Source organism: Colias croceus, chromosome 25 (assembly GCF_905220415.1).
Source record: "Colias croceus chromosome 25, ilColCroc2.1".
NCBI lineage: Eukaryota > Metazoa > Arthropoda > Insecta > Lepidoptera > Pieridae > Colias > Colias croceus.
In genome coordinates this window covers 4,211,964-4,234,617 of record NC_059561.1, presented here as the reverse complement: position 1 = coordinate 4,234,617, position 22,654 = coordinate 4,211,964, and the positions used below count along the sequence as shown (strand labels likewise).

At 33.2% G+C, this 22,654-nt stretch overlaps 1 protein-coding gene across 1 annotated transcript in view; it reads right to left on the bottom strand.

The window, feature by feature from the left end:
* The window catches only part of LOC123703141 (apolipophorins), a 67,623-nt gene that overhangs the window by 5,276 nt on the left and 39,693 nt on the right, over positions 1–22,654 (bottom strand). The window contains exons 35-65 of the mRNA XM_045651044.1: positions 22,238–22,435; positions 21,549–21,728; positions 20,962–21,060; positions 20,420–20,572; positions 19,391–19,597; positions 18,897–19,055; positions 18,007–18,242; positions 16,290–16,401; positions 15,482–15,652; positions 14,693–14,835; positions 13,865–13,970; positions 13,195–13,325; positions 12,670–12,871; positions 12,187–12,407; positions 11,566–11,701; positions 10,865–11,242; positions 9,860–10,105; positions 9,247–9,483; positions 8,587–8,919; positions 8,027–8,192; positions 6,745–7,675; positions 6,266–6,461; positions 5,726–5,859; positions 4,903–5,144; positions 3,988–4,190; positions 3,223–3,379; positions 2,448–2,674; positions 1,999–2,123; positions 1,277–1,471; positions 1,055–1,176; positions 325–473 (exon numbers count right to left, since the gene is read on the bottom strand). Coding sequence (XP_045507000.1) covers positions 325–473; positions 1,055–1,176; positions 1,277–1,471; positions 1,999–2,123; positions 2,448–2,674; positions 3,223–3,379; positions 3,988–4,190; positions 4,903–5,144; positions 5,726–5,859; positions 6,266–6,461; positions 6,745–7,675; positions 8,027–8,192; positions 8,587–8,919; positions 9,247–9,483; positions 9,860–10,105; positions 10,865–11,242; positions 11,566–11,701; positions 12,187–12,407; positions 12,670–12,871; positions 13,195–13,325; positions 13,865–13,970; positions 14,693–14,835; positions 15,482–15,652; positions 16,290–16,401; positions 18,007–18,242; positions 18,897–19,055; positions 19,391–19,597; positions 20,420–20,572; positions 20,962–21,060; positions 21,549–21,728; positions 22,238–22,435 — 6,495 coding nt within the window. The remainder of the gene's footprint in view (positions 1–324; positions 474–1,054; positions 1,177–1,276; positions 1,472–1,998; positions 2,124–2,447; positions 2,675–3,222; positions 3,380–3,987; positions 4,191–4,902; positions 5,145–5,725; positions 5,860–6,265; positions 6,462–6,744; positions 7,676–8,026; positions 8,193–8,586; positions 8,920–9,246; positions 9,484–9,859; positions 10,106–10,864; positions 11,243–11,565; positions 11,702–12,186; positions 12,408–12,669; positions 12,872–13,194; positions 13,326–13,864; positions 13,971–14,692; positions 14,836–15,481; positions 15,653–16,289; positions 16,402–18,006; positions 18,243–18,896; positions 19,056–19,390; positions 19,598–20,419; positions 20,573–20,961; positions 21,061–21,548; positions 21,729–22,237; positions 22,436–22,654) is intronic.

Here is a 22,654-nt window from a genome sequence, read left to right as displayed (position 1 = left end):
TCAAACAACAACAGTTTCTGAAGAAAAGATAAAGGGGAAATATACTCGAATAATCGTTGATCAATATTATATAGACATAATATAGAAATAGAAAAACATTCAACATCGATCATGCCATTAGTCGAATGCTCAACACACGCATTGTTGGGCTCCTAAATAACTTAATTTTACTATAACAAAATTTGACGTTTTTTTCCTGGCCTCCAGTGATCAGAGCAATCGAACATATTTAACTCTTTCCTTTTTTCTTGGTTTTATGTTTCTAAGGAAAAGACGTGGGTTCGAATCCAGCCTTTAAAATTTATATAATAAAACTGTTCTCACCTCACTCTTACTAGAATCACACTTAGTACACGGCAACAAAAACAGCGCACGTGGTGCAGCAGCTCTAAACGGTAACGCGCTCGCAAACCGCAGCGCGGCGAACACGTCCGCACGCACCGAGCGGTTGGACCGCACTGACTCGCTCTTCTCTGTGAATTTGAAAATGGAACGTTGGAATGGGTTTCCAGATTTAAAAACTGGAACATGCGTATTACTGGCTAGTCTTGCTGGCTAGTGACAAATAAAACCACTCAATGGCATTGAGATATACATATGGACTATGGAGACTTAATATGTTCCGCTCACCATAAGCCATATGGCTTAACTGCACGCTCATTTTTTATTTGTTTTAAAGTGAAACGCATCAAATATGCCTTCGTGTGTGTTACGATATTGCACAAATAATACGGAAAGTGCAAAGGAATAACTTTCATCGGTAAGTACCTAACTAAATAATAATTTTTAAAACTTAGAGCAAAAAAATGGCACACAGATTTTGTTCGTGGTGTCTCCTCCAACGTAGTAATATTATCTCAATGCTCAATGGTGTGGATTTGAAAATGGAACGATCCAATTAATTTCATTCGATTTCAAGATTTCAAACATGCGCATAACTGACTAATAAGAGAGATTATCAAACAATATCTCATGAGATCAAACGATAGCGTTCATTTTACTTAATATACAATATTAATTGCCGTTACACGTAGCATGAAATTATAAATCTTACCAATAGTAAAAGTATCGAAATGTCTTGGAATGTCAACAGTATTTGTGAACAATTTATTATTATGGTAGAGGGCTCGGGGTCGTCGGTACAGTCCACTACCACCGTAAACTACAACTGCGTATCTGAAAACAAATATAAGAAAAGTTATATTAACTATTAAGTACAGAATTTCAAACAATAAAGAAATTTAAGATATACTTTAATACATATTTAATTTCTTACCGATTATCCGACAAGCCATTTTCCTGTAGTTTACTATCAAACGTATCTATGAACAAGTCAATATTCTTCGACTTCCGTATATTCTTGTTACAATACTGCGCTTCTACTACAAACACAATATCAGCTGATTTCGGCGGGTTTTGTATTTCCAAGAACGATCCCTCTTCTACTATATCGCCTTGAGGTGTTGTGCATCTGAAAAAGAGTTAGTTATTATTATTTATTTGTTTGTTTTATTTCTCCCTTTACAAGGATTTGTTTGCTAGGGGCGCGGGCTATTTAGCCAAGAGACCCTAGGTAACTTAGGTTTAACTATCGGTTACAGTAGTTTCGCTGTCACTAAGAAATTTTCTATTATTGAATAATTTATATTTTTTGTTGTATCCGGCTCGAAGGACCATGAACATTTGGAATTAAAGTAAATGAATCAACTGCTTTATGTACATAATTCAAATTATTATTTTAGTAACAAATAAGGTTTAGAATATATTACTCGAAGTCATACTGTAATCTCATTATTCTAAAATTATTACTATGTTAGTCTTCGAACTATTAAATGTTTTAATAGGTTAAGTACACATAACATGCAAATAGCCTATACAATGACGTAATATGGAATATAAATATGTATGTCTAAAATCTAATATGACTGCGACACAAATATTATTAGGCCGTCAATTGAGAATAAGTAAAAGATTCATAAACGGTTTATTTATACATACCTCACACAATGATCAGGCACATGTGTAGGCACGTGTTGCTGCGCGCACAGCTCTAGATATGCGCTCGCTAGCGCACACGCGTCCGCACCGCGCGAGCACTCCGCGTGGAATGGCACTGCGTCGATCTGTGAGGGTGTTATATATGCAGTGTGATTGTTAAAACTACCCTACAAATACTTTACATTACAGAAATGAAATCTGTATGTCCCCAACTAATCTTGATATAAAATATAAGGTTATTTATTATAAAGTTAAAATGGAGGTTATAGTACGTACATATTTAAACTGATTAAATAGTCAATAGAAACATTATAAAATTGACATCAAATAATGTATTATTATAAATAACAAAAATTGAAATTGAAACTCTAAGTCTTAAAATAATCAATGTTCGACATAATTATTTAACAAAATATTCTCTACAAAACCAAATTCCCTTTAATACTTACCACACTGAAACAAGGGTGCAAAGGCGACACCTTATTCATGAAGAACTTGGCACACTGCGTATCGTTAACTGGTCCCCATACTGGTTGGGACACTTGGCTTTGCCTCAACAACCACGATCTGGCAACACTTTCGATGTTCGATTGTGTGCCGTTGGGTAACTGCAGTTCGTCGAATTGTTCATTGTTATATGTACCTAGAAGTCCGCCGAGGCTTGCGTAGAACCAGCCTGTTTGAATAAATGAACATTTTGATATCATTAAAAATACATAGAGATTGGGAAACGCTTAATGAAAATGACTTGATTATCTGGTTTAAAAAATGGAAATAAAATTCTCAAAAATGTTTTCAATTTAATTGTATCTAATGATAAATGCAGATTCATGGGCTGAAGCTGCTTATCTTTGACTCTTATCTAGTAAAATTTATATGCTTGGAATGGAGCAACTCCACGGCATCTTGCCGTATTTTCTAGTTGAATTAATGCACGTTTGAGTTTAGCTTACTATATGTATAAAACCTATGGTAGATTAGCACTAAGCACATGACTGTGTTCTACCCAATAAATATCTAATACAAATTGCTACACATAAATTAGCAACCTGCTATATAAAGTGTTATAAAGTTGCTATAAAAAGTGTCTTTATTTTTATGTTAAATATATATAATTTAAATGTAACCAATTAATTAATGTAAAACCACTATCGTATTGGGAAACTGTAATGTTAGTGTGTGTTTTTTGAATAAATAAATAAACCTAATACAAGAACCACTCACCAGCCACTTGCAGTTTACAAGTCCTAAACAGCAGATTACAGTGTACATCCAAACCAGCCCTTGTTTCCACAGAAATAGTATCATCTTGTCGATCTACTATGAAATTTTCTACCGCTGCCGGGAGGCTTAGCGGATTCGATCTGCCTAGAGATACTTGCTGGAAGTTGTTAAAAATAATGGGAAGAATTATTTTTTTTTAAGGAAGTAAGGATAATTAATGTGAATTCTATTATTTTTATGTTAAAATAAAAATAATTTATTGAGCTCGGAAATCGAGGAAATAAATAACGAATCTTCCCATTATACTTGACTTATGTTCAGGTGTATAATAGGAAGATTTTATCAGTTAGATATGTTAACTATCGTTTTAACTTTAACTTATGCCAATATCTTTGCAGTATTATTTTTTTGTCACGACGACTTTCAACTGATTTATTGGCCCGGATATTACATATAAACATAATGTAAAAAATAAATAAATGTAATTATTGAAAAGAGATCTATTATTAGAAGCACTGAAGTAAAATTTTCTTGGTTTTCCACAAAACAATTAAACACAGTGTAACTTTAAACTAGGGATCTGTCACTTTAATAGTTGTCTATGTGAAATACGTCAAAATCAGATTAAAGAGAACCCGCGCTTAAAGATACATAAGTGTCTGAAGGTTTTTTTGTGGTTAGACAGTAGAAGTTCTTAAATAAATGAAAAAAATGCTTTATTTAAAAATTTTTTACCTATACTCACTGAAATATCTAAAAACTCACCTCCTTATACAAATCGATATAAATCAACGACTGTTTCGTCAATATGACAAGATCGTACTGTCCTTGGTCATTGCTCTCCATAAGCACAGTGAAGTTGTTCAGCCTATAGTCCTTTGTGAGCAGGAAGGTCCCGGGTTCGGTGATCGTGAACACTTCTTTGTCGAATGTCACTAGAGTACCTTGGCCGGTCATCATTCCCATTCCTGTATTTAATAAAAAATAACAATGTATTAATCATTACAATAATATTATATCATGTCATCTTTAGTATTTGTCCAAGTTAGAAAATTAAACATGAAGAGAGTATAATATGGGTTTAAAGATTGCAAAGTAAAAGACTAGCGTACAATAAATAACAAGAGAACAAAATCCTACTAATATTATCAATGCAAAATTTGTGATGATGTGAGTGTGTGTGTTTGTTACTCTTTCACGCAAATACTACTAAACCGATTACAATTAAATCTAGCACACGTATAGATGGTAACTTGGATTAACACATAGGATAGGTTTTATCCCGGCAATTCCACGGGAACGGGAACTATGCGGGTGTTCCTTTGAAAACGCGGGTGAAGCCGCGGGCGGAAATCTAGTACAATATTATAAACTTTTTTTTCAAGCTTTAGAAGTGGATTATTAAATTTTGAACATCTTTCTTTATAAATTCTTAGAATCCTATGACTTATCTACGTTCTAAATTTTATATGTTGTACATTTGGTTTATATGACGACATCTATCAACCAATAACATCTCATTTAAAAAGAGAGTGTGTGCCGAGCACACGTATCAGAAGTGAAACTTCTTTGGCAAGACATTACCATATCAAAACATTACCATGACGCGACCTTGGAATTTTACCCTCAACGCGCTTAGAGAAGTTTCACTTTAAAAACTTATTAAAAGCAATCACTTACCAGCGAACGGAGGCACAATATTATTATAGTCAAGATACGGTCGGATCTCATAATAATACGCCCAAATGCTCTTATTACTGGTCAGCCATTCGTCCATAAAGTCTCTAACTGCCTTATATTCAGCTATTTCTGTGATATCTGGCGTTTGGTTGAACGCATGCCACGACATTGGTAGCTTTTGTTCTAGAAGTATATTGCCTTTGTGCGGGTCGAATATAAAGTTCGTTTTTGGTGTGCGGTGCCTGGAATTAAAGGTGTTTGAAGGAAATAAGGATTGAGTTAAACGAGATTGTTTTAAAACATTTTTGGGTGTTTAAAAGATGGTTTGTAATGTATTTTCCAACATATTCTATCTGTATAGTAAGTTTTGAGCTTGCTCGGGCATAATAATTCAGCAATATCGAGTCAATAGTTTCGTTACAAAGAAAATACAAACTGTTACACCTTCATATTTTAGAAGTTCGGAATCTGATTGATTAGTAAAATTCTTCAAATCACGTTAATAAAACTCACGTAGATTCGATTCGGTGTCTTAATTTACATTTACAGACTAGGTAGTTAATAAATAGCTTAATCACAAATTACATGTAAGATAGACTTTTATCGTAGAAATAAAAAAAATAAAAAAGACGTGTGTCACTCGGGGAGTGGGGCGGTTGCGCTATTGCATGCTATGCCTTCAAGCCACACCTCCGCCCGTCCCCGTGGGGAGCGTGAGGTTTTTTCGTTACGGAATTTCTGGATTCGGTCCCCGCGCTCAAGGCCCGCGATAGAAGCTATGCAATAGCTTAAAAAAATAAACTAAATAAAGGCAAATACTCACAATTCCTCATACTGAAGCGCAGTTTTCGCGAAGTCTGTGATCTTATTGTACAAAATCTCCCACACGGCATCAAGAGCGTCACCAATTAAGAAATAGTCGTACCACCATTTTAGACGTACGTATGCTTCCTTGCACTGAAAAAATATATTTAAAATAGCAAGAAATAGACAATCTGCAATTTTCTAGTGTTTGATTTTACGCGAGTATTATACCATTTTATTATTTTAAAGATTTTTAACGGATTTTAAATTATATTATTTTCACAGGCCTATTGAAATTAAGGTCATAAATATAAACTTTAGAAGATCTTTATACAAGAAAGAAGAATGAACACCTGATTTTTTTGAAGTGAAACTTCTTAAGAGTAAAATTTCAAGGTCGCGTCATGGTATCTTTAAATCTTGCCAAAGAAGTTTCACTTCTGACACGTTGAATCTCTAAAGCAATTTTTTACATGAAAGAGTGACAAACGGATTGACTATTCTAAAAAAAAAAACTTTTGTACGTATAAAATTATTAAAATATCATAGAAAATTTTACCTTTTCCCTAACATAAACAACTTGCGGTGTCTTCAAGAAGTTTTCCCATGCGTTCTTGAATTCATTGTACAATTGTTTGAACTCTTCTGTGAAGGGAATGTACTTCTCTAGTTTTGACCAAATCACGTTCCACAGTTTCTTTGAGTACTTCTTTATGTTTGTTATTATGTCATTGTTTATGAGGTCCCGGTAGATTCTGTAACAATTTTAAACAGATGAGAATTATTGTCTTATTTTGACTTACGACTTAGACTTACGACATAATTTTGAAAAATCCAAGTAACTGAATACTTTTGGATAACATATTTATATTACATTGAAATTGCCTTTCTTGCATATTTTCAAGGATAATTTTAAGCAAACTAAATGTATGTGAAATATTCGATTTCATGTAAGATAATTCAAATACAATATTAAAGATATTGGATTCTATATTTAAACTTTAACCTTAGCATAAATATGTCTTCTTCTATACTTACTTGTCCATTTCATGACCAAACGTCGACACATAGTTAAAGTACGGTGTGTCCGTCAATTCATGCGTCCTTTCATGGAAGAAATCCATCACTTCTCTCCAAATAGCAACCACGAAAGCTTCAGTATAATGCAACATTTTGAAAAACAACGGCTCTATAGATTTCAGTAACTCATGCCAATATTTAGACAATCTTGTCGTCGCATTAACCCAAGTATCTTCCCAATATTCTAAGAACCTCATATGCAAGTCCCTTATAAAGTTATCGTATTGCAAAATCATGGCTTCCAATCTATCCGATACTAATTCCATCAAATCTGCTTCTAGAATTTTGTTAACTGTATCTAGGAAGTTCGCGTATGCCTTTTTAATTGACTCAATGACGTATGTGAGACTGTCTTTTATCGATTTACTTGTATTGCCCATCATTCCCCACATATCGTTGACGAAACCGGGCAAATGCTCCAAATGGTTACGTATCGCCATTTCATCTAACACATAATATGTGAATTCCACAATATCTTTGACGTAGAAGTCATTATTATCATACGACTGGTTCAAGAATCTTTCGAAGTCATCTAAATCGTCTTTTATAACGTGTAAGTCGTTCAAATCGTCTAAGAAATCTCGTACTCTGGGTTTTGCGTCACTCCATATATTTCGTAAAGCAAGATGAGCTTCCATGGGCGCTTCTTTAATAATTACTAGAGTTTCGTTAACTTGGCCATATAGAAGTTTCAGAGAATACACAGCTTGTGATTTAATTTCGCTGAATATCTCTGGTCTCCATACAACAGCGCTAGTTAATAGACGCGAATGGTTCAAACGTATGTATGAAGCTAGATCGACAGTGGTGACGTCATCATAGTTCCGCCACGCGTTCAGGTGGGCGGAGCGAGTGTCGATAATTTCGCCGATTAAATGGAATGATATGTCTGTAATAGAAATTAGTGTTAAACATGTAAGTATTAAAGACTAAATTACAATTCTATCGGTTAATTAGGACCTGATAGCTTTTTAAGCCGTTTAGTACAAATTTTGTGGAATTTCTCATTTTGTGGTAAATTTTACTCGAGATAGTCGTCATAAAAAATTGAAAATTAAATTATATTTAAATGATTAAATTTCGTTATTTGGTTAAAAATAAAATGTCACATTTCTGGGATATTAAATGTGCCATTGTTGGGCTTTTTACAAGTAAAAAGGGAGACAAAATAGGGAAATACGAAAATTATACGTCCAGTATAATACATATATCTAGCCCATTTTTCTTCAAAACTACTCACCATCCGTGCTATTATAATGCGCTATTAACGACTTATCCACCATAGAAAGCGTAGCTATAACAGTATCATTAGCGTTGGGTCTCGCTACCAAACCACGTATTCCATATTGTGGGTACATGAGTGACCATGTACCGTTCACTTTGTAGAAGTATGTTTCGTTTGCTCGCTGTAAAAAAAGTTATTGTGTATAAAATATGAAAAAAAAAATGGATTCAGGAAATAATTGCCCGTTTTGAATTTGACAAAAATAATAACTAAATACAATGACCAAATAATGTATGATAAGAAAGTAGATAAAAGAATGTACCAGTTATTAGTTTTAAAACTTAATTTAATTTATTGTCTGTCTTTATTACTTTACGTGTTTCGAAATCTTTAAGAGACAGAAATTAATAAAACTAGGTACTCATATTATGAATAATTCCCGTATAAGTACATAGTTCTGTTAAATTCTGTATTTTTTGCTATTCATCATAACGATTGCATATTTTATTGGCTTCATCTTGCATTAGTGCCATTTTTTGTCAATTTTTTTAACATATAAATAAAACACTTCTTACCTCCCAATTAATAGCGCTAGTGTTCAAATCCACCAGCAGTTTATTACTCCTCAGTTTTTCATAGAACAAAGATTTCTGGAACCTATAGTAGTTGCTCAAATGGTACCATCTACTGTGTATATTTATATCAGATTTCATATCCAAGTCCAAATTAGTTGATGGATGCGTACATTTTAGCGCGAATTTGTAATCTCTGATTGGTCCATTTGAGTTGTCAGTTAATATTGAGTTGAGTTTGAGGTATTCGTTCTCGTATTCAGAGTATTGTAGTTCTAAAGATATATTCGACATTACTTCTGGAGAACTGAGGTATTGGCCTTTTAGTGTGACATCCTGGAAGAAAATTTGAATTATTTTCGTAAGAGTTGCATGTATTGATGACCTAACTATATTGTTGTAATAATAAATAAATGTAATCCAATATTTTAATACTTATTTTGTGTTTGAAGGAAATCTATTATTGGTAAAGAATGGATTAAAGCGTGCATTTTCTCATTCTTGTTCAAGCCATGTCCAATGTGCATTTATAAAATTTCCAAAAAATAAATAAGTAGGTTAGCAAATTTTTCAGTGATATTTCTAACTACTATGCTTCATTCTTATCCACTTAAAAATATTAAGCGAATATTTCTTAATTAACAACCTTAATTCACAATATACCTTTCTAAATGACGGATGAGATAAAGCCAAGTGCACATTATGCAAGTTCCCCTCAGCAGTGGGCGGACTTTCCCAGTGGCCACTGATTTCCGCAGTTTTATTTTCCGCGCGCACATTCCACAGTAAATCCGCTTTTCCGTCCAATAGTGCGTCTTGTAAGCGATATATGGCGGAAACACGGAAATTCCGCAATGGGTATTGCACGTCCATGACTACTTGTTGGGATTCTGTGTCTTCCTATTGAAGAATATGAAAGAAATGGAATAATTTATGATAGAATACATACATTATTTATCTAAATTATATGTAAATCAAATACTATGTAATGAGTAAATATAATGAAAGGAAATTTTGATCAATACAGTCTTATAATATAAGTTATGGCGCAGTTAGTAAATCTACGGTAATAAAAAAAAAAAAAAACTTCCAGACCTTTCCACACATATACATTATTAAAATGGTATAGATGTAGTTTAACATTTTGAACTACCGTCATGGTCTAGTTTTAATCTAATTCAAGTACTGATCCTATGATGAAAATTCTGTCACTAACAAGAAAATTCGACCCTAGTTCGACTCGCACTTGACCGGTTTAATTTATCTTAAAACTCACCACACTCAAGTTAGTGACATGCACATTATACTGCAGCCACACATCCTCCGCCCAGGCCACTTTGCTCCCCTGTCTCAATTCCTTATCCACAGCTTCGTACGTGTTCTCCAAGTTCCAGGTTCTATTCCCGTGCAGTGCTGTGAACTTCATACGTTTTCCGATGTCATATGTGTGGATATCGAGCTTGCCAGTGACGTTGAATTTTGTCGCGTTTTTCAGGTGGAACACTGTCGCTTGCTTTACGTCCTGTAATTTGAATAAAAATAAGATTGTTGTGTACTCTATATGTAACACTAGATTTCCGCCTGCGGCTTCGCCCGCGTTTTCAAAGGAAAACCCGCATAGTTCCCATTCCCGTGGGATTTCCAGGATAAAACCTATCCTATGTGTTAATCCAAGTTACCCTCTCTATATGTGCTAAATTTCATTGTAATCGGTTCAGTAGTTTATGCGTGAAAACCATACATACATACGTACATACAAACCTCTCCTCTTTATAATATTAGTATAGTATATGTGGTTATTATTTCAATTTAATTGGTATCGCTTTGTATAAGTAATTAGTTAAATCAGGATTGTTGAATTGTCAGCATAGAAGAATAAATTTAGGCAATAACAAGTCTTTCTTGTATTTTTTCTTAGCAGGGTTGTAAGTGTGATCTGAATTTCATATTATCTGTTAATTAACATGTTCAGCGCAAAATCCTTGAATTTTAAATCGTTTTTACTAGTGATATTAAAATATTGTATCAGAGTACAGCATAATAAAGTAATATATTATAATTATAAGACTCGTGTCACAATGTTTGTCCTCAATGGACTCCTAAACCACTTAACCGATTGTAATAAAATTCGCACACCATGTGCAGTTCGATCCAACTTGAGAGATAGGATAGGTTTTATCCCGGAAATCCCTCGGGAACGGGAAGTATGCGGGTTTTTCTTTGAAAACGCGGGCGAAGCCGCGGGCGGAAAGCTAGTAAAGTAATATAAAAAGAAACTTACAGTATTCCCCGTATCATCATACTCATGTATATATTTAACCCCCGCGGGTATATGTTCATTTTCCACTTCAATATCCGTTGTCGCCAAATCCAAGTCCCTCTCACTCTTACTAAGTATCTGATTGAAGGACGCCTTCAAAAATCTTTCCGAGTCAAAATCAATTGTACCGTTTCCATTGCTCCATTTGTTCTCTTGTACATAGAAGTATTCCGTATTGACCAAGTGCTGAGTGTTCAATGGAATGGAAAGTGATATGGTGCCCGCTTGTGTGAAACCCGTGTTTTTCTTATGGTACGTGTGCGATGTATTCACTGATGCCGTTTTGTTTGGCCAGAAAAGGTCTACTTTGTTGTCGGATACCTCTTCTAGGTTGTTGATCTGTAAAGTAGTAATTAGATGTCAGCTTTAGATTTGTAATTTACTTCTATTAATAAGTTTTTTGGTGAGAAAAATATATTTTAGAAGAAAAAGTTCCTAGGTGTGAATGTTACATGGACAGACTTCAATCATAACATTTATATTCCTACTAATGTCATAAACCAAAAATGTTGTGAATCTTAACAGCGTGATATTCTTTCATTCAAAAATTAATTATTGGATTTAAATTTCGTGATCTGGTAAATGGCCTAGAATTACCAAATAACTGGAGGTATTCTGAATTCTTATATGACCAAACATATCTGTTAAGGAAAATAACTTACATTAAAGATAGATTTCAACCAAGGTAATGTTTGGAAAGGTGTAGACACATTGAAATGTCCATCCGTGTGTATCAAGCCGCCATAACGAACATCTACTTCTCCCACTTGGCTATTACCTGGACGATGCATACGACCCCTGTAGAAAACGGAAATTTTAAAGTTATTGGCACAATAAGAGAAAATTAGAGAAAGGTAGAGAAAGAGACCGAGATAAGAAAAACTATAAGACAAGAATCTTAGTGGCAGTTATTTTTGTATTAATTACGTTTAATAATAAACAGAAAAATGAAGCATTAAATATGGTCCTTTCGTCATTTTCATTGCAGAAAATATGAAGCTTGTGGTTTTTGATATTGACTAATGTATTATTGAAGAAAAAAAATTAATAAGGAATTATTTAGTTAGAATAAGAAGTGGTATACAATTTTTGGGAAGAAATATATCTAATAGATTCCATCTATAAGCATGCTACAATTTATTATAATGTTTCAAACAATTCTTATTTAGAACAGTGGTATAACGAACTAAAAAACAAAATTGTTTTTAGCCAACCAATTTTTTTAATCTTAAAAGTAATATAGGAAAATTCTGGAAAAATCATCCTCCTACTTAAGTACTTACTTAATAACATGATAGCTATGCAACATATCCTTTTGATACGATCCCTTGACCGTCAAAGTGGGTTTATCTTCATAAATCGGAGTGTTTAACGAATAGTCGATATATTTTGAGCCATTTATATCCCATTTGTAGGATACAATGTTGTCTACAACTTTGTATATGGAGTTTGCTGTCCAAATGAATGTAGCGTTCGCGTCGAAACTTTCTTCGAGATTAAGTACCTGTTAAAAAGATGTTAAAGATAAGATATAGATAACGTTATGTATTATGTTCGAGAATATATAAATAGCATTAATAACATAACAAGATTTGTCATACATAAAAATATTTGTCTGTCTTTTACTATCAAAGATATAACTAACAGTTAAAGAATTACCAAAATCTGTGCACCTGTTTCAAATACCAATTCAAGTAAAAAAAAAACCCAAAAATTGTTTAAAATTTATGCGCTAATTTTTTCTTTATTAGAAATAAATACATTACCTTTCCTTGAACCCCAGCTTTGACTTTAGTAGCATCAGTTGTATACAATGCGTCTAATTTTAGCCCAGGATCATTTGGCTTCCCTGTATTACCTTCAATGTATAGCGTGTGTACATCTATATTCGGTTTTGGTAGAATAGCATTAACTATGAGCTTTATACGTTTGTCCATCATCATACCGAATGATGCGTTTGCTCCTATCCTGAAAATTTTAGGCAAAATAAGTTTAATTCTTAATGGAAAATGGGCGACTTTTTCGCATCATGAATAGCGCTTACCATTAAAAACATGTTATAATGGGTCAAAATAACTTAAATAATAGGCTATTAACAAAAGATAAATTTAAACGGTTAAAAATTATTGATACTAAAATAAGACATAGAAATTAATTATTGTTTATTGTGAATGTTGTTGTCATGCGTACAAAATATAACATTTTAAATTAACGGTTATCAATTTGACCTTAGAATTAAATTCATTTTGATATTCTGACATTTTACATATTATATAGAAAAATAAACTTACTGCCAAACTTTATCAAGATCCATACTGAAGCCAGCATTGGTTAAAATTAGCCCTTCTTCAGTATTATTACCATAATATATGTCCAAGTCGACACTCCTTTGTAGTTCTTTGACCAATTGGTGACCTACCGCCTTCAAGGAGAAAATAAAAAATTAATTTGAATAAAGAAAAACGATCAGTTTATTTAAACTATAAGGAACCAAATTTTGACGTGACAACGTCTTATAATTCGATAGAGCCGGCTGCACGCACGAAAAAACATGACTCATGCGGCGTTACCTCGCTCTGAGGCGTTCCATGTAAGGCTTGAAGTGCGAGCGAGAGCGCGGAACGAGCGACAAAGAAGCACAATCGTTGTCACGTTCACCTATCGTCAGTAAACCGACTTTACAGACAACCAATTTTTTTAAGTAATTTTTTGCTTGAACGTTAGCAAAAATTACTGATGTTTTTCCATGGAAGCACGTAAAAGTCTACGTAAAACAGTATATATTTTAATACGTTCCATAAGCTATCAGTAAATTGTATTTTAACTAGATTGGTTTTGCATTTCAGCAAATATCGTTTTTGAAAAAATCCAATACAAAAATTCAAAGAGGTGGTAAATGGACATAATTTCTATACTTTTACACTTTTGAATTAAGTTGATTTTCTATAATATTACACATACCTTTATGTACAAGTCTTCAAGCAAGAAACTCCATTTCAAGTCACCATCACCTTTCATATCCGGTAGTTCGTATTTTCCAAGTAAATAACCACTTTCTGGGCCGAAACTATAAACATAAATAGGTAATTTATTAAATTATTTGCTTTAAACAATTTTCAATGGCCATAATATCAAGCTTAACTAGCTCTGCGACCCAAACCGAGTCTTGGCTGCCGACACGAGTCGAATGGCCATAATAATATAACCCTCATTTTTACAATTTTAAATAACATATTGCATATTATATTGCCACATTATTATTTTTAAAATCATCCATACTATTTTTTGGTAACGTATTTAAATTAACGTTTTAATATTGGAAAGAACATCACTATAAATGCAAAAGTCTATCTTTCAAAGATTGGTCATTTTCTTTCCAAAAACAAAAATTATAGTATAATTATATCAATAAGGGATGAAAGTTTTATCCGTGGGCAAAAGTAAGTATTATATTATAAGAGGTACATAACTTTTGATTTAATATTTTTGTGGATGTGTCACTATTTCTTGTCAAAACATGTTTAGCTGTCGAATACTATAAATTGCATTCGTACGAATCGTGCCTAGGGGCTCGGAAGTTGTTTATACGACGTTCGACCCAACTACCCTCACTTTGCTAATAGTCGTTGACTTGCTGTGATTTTTTATCAACTACCTACATCAATTAGGTAGCTGTGTAGAATCACAGTACATTCTTATTACAAACTAATATTTAACCCGGCCTCGAGTGTAATTTCTTATAATTACTACTACTACTAGTACCGATATTACTACAATTATACTACTTACACAAAATCAGTATCCCCTTTAACAAACTTCAATCTCTCTAGCGGAGTGGCTGCTTGTACGCTCACAACATGTCGCAGTCCGGGATACGAATCCACGCGACTTTTGAAGTAAATCTCACGACTTTTCACTTGAGGCATGTCCACCTAAAAAGACGTGGAAAATAAATTTTTAATTCAATCACTTAAAAATTACATTATAATAAGCAAAAAGGGTACATATGCTTAGTTGTGCCACGACTGGTAAGACATAGCTTAAGTCGAATATTCGGTTTTTGTTAAATTGACGGTAGTATGAAATTTTAAGTGTTTCACAAATGAACAAAATTAGATGATTTGATAACTTTTCCACCCCATATTAGTTTTTCTTCAATATCTTACAATATACTTTAAGACGTAACTTTTGATTTAACATTTTTGTGGATGAATAGTTGTCACTATTTCCTGTCAAAACATGTTTAGCTGTCGAAAACTATAAATTGCCGCTTTCCTTTGTCTCGTGACGCATTCGTACGAATCGTGCCTGGGGCGGGGGGGGGGGGGGGCTCGGACGTTGTTTATACGACGTTCGACCCAACTACCCTCACTTTACTAATAGTCGTTGACTCGCTGCGATTTGTATGAACTACCTTCATCAATTAGGTAGCTGTGTAGAATCGCAGTACATTCTTATTACATTCAAACTAATATTTAACCCGGCCTCACGTGTAATTTCTTATAATATAGATATTGGAATATCGCCATTTTTAATATATTATACAGCTTTAATTCCTTAAAAACATTCGTAACTTACCTTAAAGTAAATATCAGTAAAATTGCTCTCAGTCTCAATTTTAGCGTGCACAGTAGATTGTATTGGTCCAACTATGTGAGCAGAGAAACTGTACAATGTAGCAGTAGTTTCGTATTTCATACGTATTGTTATTGGTTGTCCTTGGCCTTTTGGCACCAGGGTTAGGGATACCTGAAAAAATAAGATTTACTTTTTACAGACAAAAAAACCAAAGTAATTTTTTTTTGCTAATAACTCCATCAACACATATCTATATCCATACTATAATATTATAAATGCGAAATTAACTCTGTCTGTCTGTCTGTTACTCAATCACGCCTTAACTACTGAACCAATTTGCATGAAATTTGGTATAGAGATATTTTGTTACCCGAGAAAGGACATAGGCTACTTTTTACCCCGGGACATAGGATAGTTTTTATCCCGGAAATCCCACGGGAACGGGAACTATGCGGGTTTTTCTTTGACTACCGGGCGAAGCCGCGGGCGGAAAGCTAGTATCTCTATATATATATATATATATCTTCATCTACATATGTATATCTTTTACCGTTTAAATGTTTTAGAAGCTTTCAAATTTTACGAAGTTTATATGAAACCAGTAAAGTAAGATTTTTGTTAGTGAGGTGATAGAAAATAGAAATAAAAATGATCAAAGAATTCAATTCATAAGCGGAATTATTTTTTTGCACCTCCTTTCTATTATGGTAACAAATATGATCATGACAGGTACAGAATTTTTATAAAATTAAAAAAATCTAAAATCGTGACAGAAAGTTTTTATATTATAATGGTGTAAATAACCTACCTCTAGCGGTTCTCGATTAAGTATTTTCCCAGTGATACCATATTCAGTGGTGTCGGTTACAAAGGATCCTCGTATGTCGTCACCGTCGAATTCACTTAGTATTTTCATTGCCCTTTAAGAAAAAACAAAATACACTATATAAAGTTAGATGAATGAATGGCATGGCAATTTTGTGTAAGAAGTATAGAATTAAGGCGTAAAATAAATAGTTTCTATAATAATAATAATAATCTTTATTTATTTCTTCCTTTTACAATACAAATTATACATACAGGCAACATATACAAGGTGTAGAAAGCTGGTGCCTGTGGTAGGTGTAAAACCTGTAATACAGGTCACCAGGTCTCCACCACTCGGATGAACACAACATTATAATTAAGCCAAAGAAAGAAACTATGTAGCTTAAGAATTAAATTACTTTAGTTACATTAGCAAAAAATATATAAAAATAAAATGATACAAAAAAAACTAAAATTAAACATGCAAAAGTCTACCCGGATGAAGTGTGAGTGATTGTGACGAGTGAGTAAGTGTGAGTGAGTTTGAATGCGTGTGGTAAACATCTGAAATCTTAATTTGAACGAATTAGATAAATGAGTCTAAAAAGGTCTCAGTCTCAGCGTATGAAAGTCCCTGTAGCCAGTTATCAAGTAAAATTTTCAGTTTGTGATAGTTTAAAGAATGTACAGATAGAATATTTTGGAGTTTATTATAAATGTAAGGGCCAAGAAATAAAAAGAATCTGTGACTGAAAGAAGTATTTAGTCTAATTGTCGGAGCTAATAAGTAATTGCGACGCTCAGTAAGGGGATTGTAAGGAGTAGAACTGTGTTGTTTTAACGCAGTTTTAAGAATAAATAATTGGCGAACTGTTAGTACTTGAGATAGTTTGTATAATTCTGCTGTTGGATATAAACGAGGCTTATGAAAGCAAACCTTTAAAGCTGCCCTTTGAGCACGTTCAAGCTGAATTAGATAAGATTTATATGTACCACCCCAAGATTCAATTCCATACAATATAACAGACTGGCACAGCGCTATATATACCATTTTCATAATTGAAATGTCAGCTGATGAGCGTAGTTGCCTAAAAATGTACAAAAGTTTTCGTATCCTATTACCAACAGTTTCTATATGCTCCTTAAAAGCTAGCGAAGAGTCAACAATGATGCCGAGATATTTGATAGATGATACTCTTTCGATAACAGCTGGACTCGATGGATTCATGATAGAAGGAACTAAAATTTGGAGGTGATTAATATCAGATTTGTCATTGCGTATTGCAAAATTTACTAATTTTGTCTTTTTGACATTTAAGGTCAGCACATTTTTATCTAACCAATGTAAAACAGAATTGAAGCCTTGCTGTGCAAGATTATAAGTTTCGAGCCAGGTTTTAGACGAGAAAGCCAATGCCGTATCATCTGCATAAGAGAATATAGCACCATTTTGCAATTTAATATCACACAAATCGTTCACATAAATTAAAAATAGACTCGGGCCGAGGATGCTGCCTTGTGGCAATTCTATATATCTCCCTTGTAGATAATAACAAACATTCTAACTATTAGACAGTTTTCCACTATTTTATTTGATAGACTGTCTTCCAAATATATTTTCTATTTATACAACGAAACAGTTAACAATAAAATAATTGCCAAAAAATGGTCACCTATTTTTCACCCAAAAAGAGATTGACTTAAAAAACGTCACTCACCTAAACCCTTTATGCGGGCTGCTAATCGCAATATTCAAGGACGTCGGCCATTGGTCAGCTTTCAACGAATAGATCTTCTCTTCACTATTGAGATCCACAGTAAGAGATCTCTGTTGATCTTCATCACTGAAGAAGAGAATGACTTCTGCTGGAGATAGAACTGGGGCTAAAGCTCCTCGGGCTTTGAATCGGATGCTGCGGGATGGTGGGGGACGCCATACTGCGTCTGCGAATATCTGCGGAATTTTTATTTAAAAGTTAGTTATTTATTCTTCATTGTGCGGTAAGAATAAAAAACTAAATAATGTGATAAGAAAGACACAAAAATATGTATAAAAAAAATATTTATAATGCTTTAATGCAAAAAAACGTATTAAGTATATATATACAGAGTAAATGATGTTTTTAATTAATAAATGCACAAAAGCCGGCCTTAGCAATGTTTTTAGCCTGGTTGTGTTTATTTAAGGAAAGGCATCTTCCATGTGGCTTGGTTACCAAGAATATTTTTTGCATTACCTTACAGTCCGATCCGAGTTCATAAATAAATATATACATAATAATAAATTAAATTTATGCAGGAATTATGTAGAAATAATAATAATATGATCTCTCATAATATCAATTTTTATAATTAAAGTTTTTAAATCTTAAACATATTATGTGGCTGTCATACTTAATAAATATTTTATAGAGGAAATGTTTGTTATTATGTATGTATGGTTTTCACACATAAACTACTGGACAGATTTCAAAAATTATTTCACCATTAGAAAGCTGCATCTTCACTAAGCAACATAGGCTAGGTTTTATCCCGGAAATCCCACGGGAACGGGAACTATGCGGGCAAGGCCGCAGGCGGAAAGCTAGTACATAATAATTACACTTACATAGTTATCATGTTCACCCTGCAGCACTTGAATACCTCCTCCTAAAATGTTCTCAACGTCAGAAAAATCTTTTTTAAACTCCATCTTGATAAAATAGTCTTCCAAATATAATGAAGTTAGGTTGAGGCTTCCAGATGTTTCTACGAACGGATCGTCCAACTGTCAAAGATATTTAATTTTTATTTATTTTTATGAGATTTTTTATGCGAATGCGTATTATTACAATTGTGATTCATTCGGATGTTAGTGAATTTTGATGAACTTTGGAATATTATGCTATAATTTGCATTTTTTTTAATCAGTTTAGAGGAAAAAATTTTTTATGTGTTAGTAAAAAAAATATTTTATTTTAGAGCGTAGAATCTTACATGATGTCAATTTATATTACAACAATTGTTTCATCCAAAAGTAAATTAACTGCTTGCATATCTGCGGTAAGTGTGTATGTATAAATGAGGTTTCTATACGTCTGCTGTTAGTGTGTATGTATATACCTCAAGTCTAGCATTCGCCTGCACAGTGAACGACGGCATGGCAATACCGGCGGACATTTTCCACAAATTGCCCTCCAGTCTAGCGGTAACACGGGCCTCTAGAGCTGGCAACACTGCCAATGGTGTTGCTATACCCACTGAAGATACATACGACTTATATGCATCGTCCTCACCCGTTTCGTACTCGTAGAACATTTTGTATGATATCTGTGGAAGGATGTTTGGTTAGTGTTGCCATGGTAACCTATGTCGAGATATGGACTACAGAATCACTTAATCTATACATATAATAAATCTGTAGAAGGGTCAATTCTGTACATTGAAAATATAAATAGCAGGGGGTGTTACTGGATCGAAACCAAACCCAAATATGTGATTAAAAAATTTTTTGTCTGTCTGTCTGTGAAGGCATCACGTAAAAACTGACGGTTCGATTTCGATGAAACTTGGTATAATCCTGGACAAAAAAAATAGGATACTTTTTATCCCGGAAAAATATATTAATAATATATTTTGTATTTACGATACACGATTCACACACGTCGTTGATATTGTGTGAAGTTCCGTGTTCTTTAGTGGGGTAAGAGGCAGATGCAATATACATTTTTTTTATTGGTAATAGGAAGCGCTTGACCACAATCTCGCCAGATGTTAAGCTGAGATGTGATGTGATGTGATTATGCATACATCTGTTTCACTGATCGATATTCTTAAGAGACAAGTAGGTGATCAGCCTTCTGTGTCCTGCCAGACCAAGACATTCGTCGTCATCTAAATAGTTATTCGTAAAAGTGGGGTTATGTAAAACACACAACTATGCATAATTAATTAATTAGTATGTTAATTAACAAACATTACAACTATGCATAATATTAATTAACAAACTATTTTAACTCAAAATCAAGTTTATAACAATTCAAAATCTATTAAAGCCTTCAGGTAAACAGATTTCACACATTCATTCCTCTCAATCAATCATTGAAAGCAAACAAACATAACTATATCAAAACAAAGCAAATTGAACCTTACATCATGCCAATAAGTTCCATTATACAATAACGCGACGCACGTCACATTGAACTTTTCACCAAAAACTATATCCAGAGTGTAGACAGACTTCAGTTGTGATACCATTTCGAAGGGTGTCACTAGATCCAATGTGTTTCGCATCACTGTGTATTGCTAAAAATATTAAATATATTGAAATAAATAAAACAAAAAATCTGTAAAGTGGCACTTTTTAAGATTTGCAGTACCTAACATAATAATAAAATAAATTACTGTTTCAGTATTTTTCAGGACATTAGAGTATGTATCATGAAATCGACTACAAACTTGAAGAAAATTACTGTGAGTATGTTATCAATAGATTTGTGAAAAAAATGGGAACGACATTAAATAATGGAATTTTATTATGTCAATTAATTCATCCAATACTTAAAACTTTTACCTTCCTTTTTAACATAGGAAGATAATTGTTAATAAATAGTTAAGAGATCATTTAAAACTAATTTACTATATACATATATTTTTTCCAAAATAATATTACATACAGATACTAAAATACGTACCTCCATTATAAAAACGTCCTTCAATACAATAGGTTTCTTATCCGGTAGGTGTAGAGTCGCATTTGCTTCTATTATATCTTCTTCGTCGGGACCAACATACTGAAAGAATGGCAGTAGTATGTAGTAACTAATGTATTTGTATAAATTGTTATTGAAGTGAAACTTCTTTATCGGGGTTGGAAAAAAATTTTGTGTCACATGTTTCCGTTACGCGCCATCTTTTTCTTATCCCTAGCACGCGTGATTCAATGTATTTCTGGAAAGTTGGTCATAAAGAAGTTTCACTTCTTACGTGTGTACACTAGTACACGCACACTTTTGTGTTAACATGAGTAGATACACTATACTTATATGACAATTTATAAAATGGGGGTCTGGGAATTACAAAAATGAGTGCGGAAAGGCGGCCCAAATTCAATTTAAATCACATAATTTTAAGATACGAGAGAAAAATTGTTGCAGATCTCATTAGGCCCATTTTAACAGTGAATTCTATTTTTAACATATAAGTTATTATGCATTCCATGTTGAAAGGAACACAAAGATATAGTCACCCAGTACTAACACTATTTTTCTTACAAACCTACCTTCATAAGATGTGCATGGAACTTAATAGTGGGATAGTATAACGTATCCAAAGTGACTGAGGCTTCAGTATCGAAATTTTCCACGAACATATCCGGGTCGTGCGGCTTGTTTTGCATTATGTCTCTAATCACTTCGACTAGACCTTTACCATTGTCGACTAGGAGGATGGCAATACCGAACTGAAATAAATTTGAGGTTAATAAGCATATTTCGCTTGTTTTATGATACGAAAAATCTATACTTTTACAGTCTTACTAATAAAATGTTACCCATTCGCTATTCAATGGATTAGTTATTGCAACAACCTGTCTTGTTTTTATGATTGACGTTTCATGTGAGCATGAGCAGGACACAGCTATGGTATAAAATGGTTGAAATTTATCCATTGTTTAACTTTTTATTAGTAAGGCCGTAATATTATAAAGCTGAAGAGTTTGTTTGTTTGTTTGTTTGAACGCGCTAATCTCAGGAACTACTGGTCCGATTTGAAAAATTATTTCGGTGTTAGATAGCCCATTTATCGAGGAAGGCTATACATATATAAATATACGTTGTATCTTCAAATAAAAAAGTTATAAGGACAAATTAAACATAAAAGTCGAAAATTATTTATAGTATGTACATTTTGAAATCGGTTATTTGATTCAGATTTAATCATATTATGATAAAAATATATTTATCAGCTTACCTTATGTTTTGACAGTTGCACAGATAATTCTGTATCCAGCCCATTTCTGTACACATTTTTGAGAACCAAGCCGTTTTCTTCGAACCCATCTAACGGTGTATATAATTTGTACACATATACAAAATCTATGAGCGAATGCCATTGCCATATGCCAGTAAAACCGAAGTCCATTTTGTCCCAACCCACTCTGAAGTCCACCTTTAAAATGTAATAATAAGTTTAATTTAACGTATAATAAATCTCATTTAGAAAAAAAAGACACAGATGAAGTTAATATATGCGCGTTAATAATATGTTTTAATATTTCTAGAAGTTTTGAAGTTATTTATCGATATACAATATGTGTGTACAAACACTTTTATCCAAGTAATGTTTTGTCTCTTTCACTCTCATACTATTAAACATATGAGAGAAAGA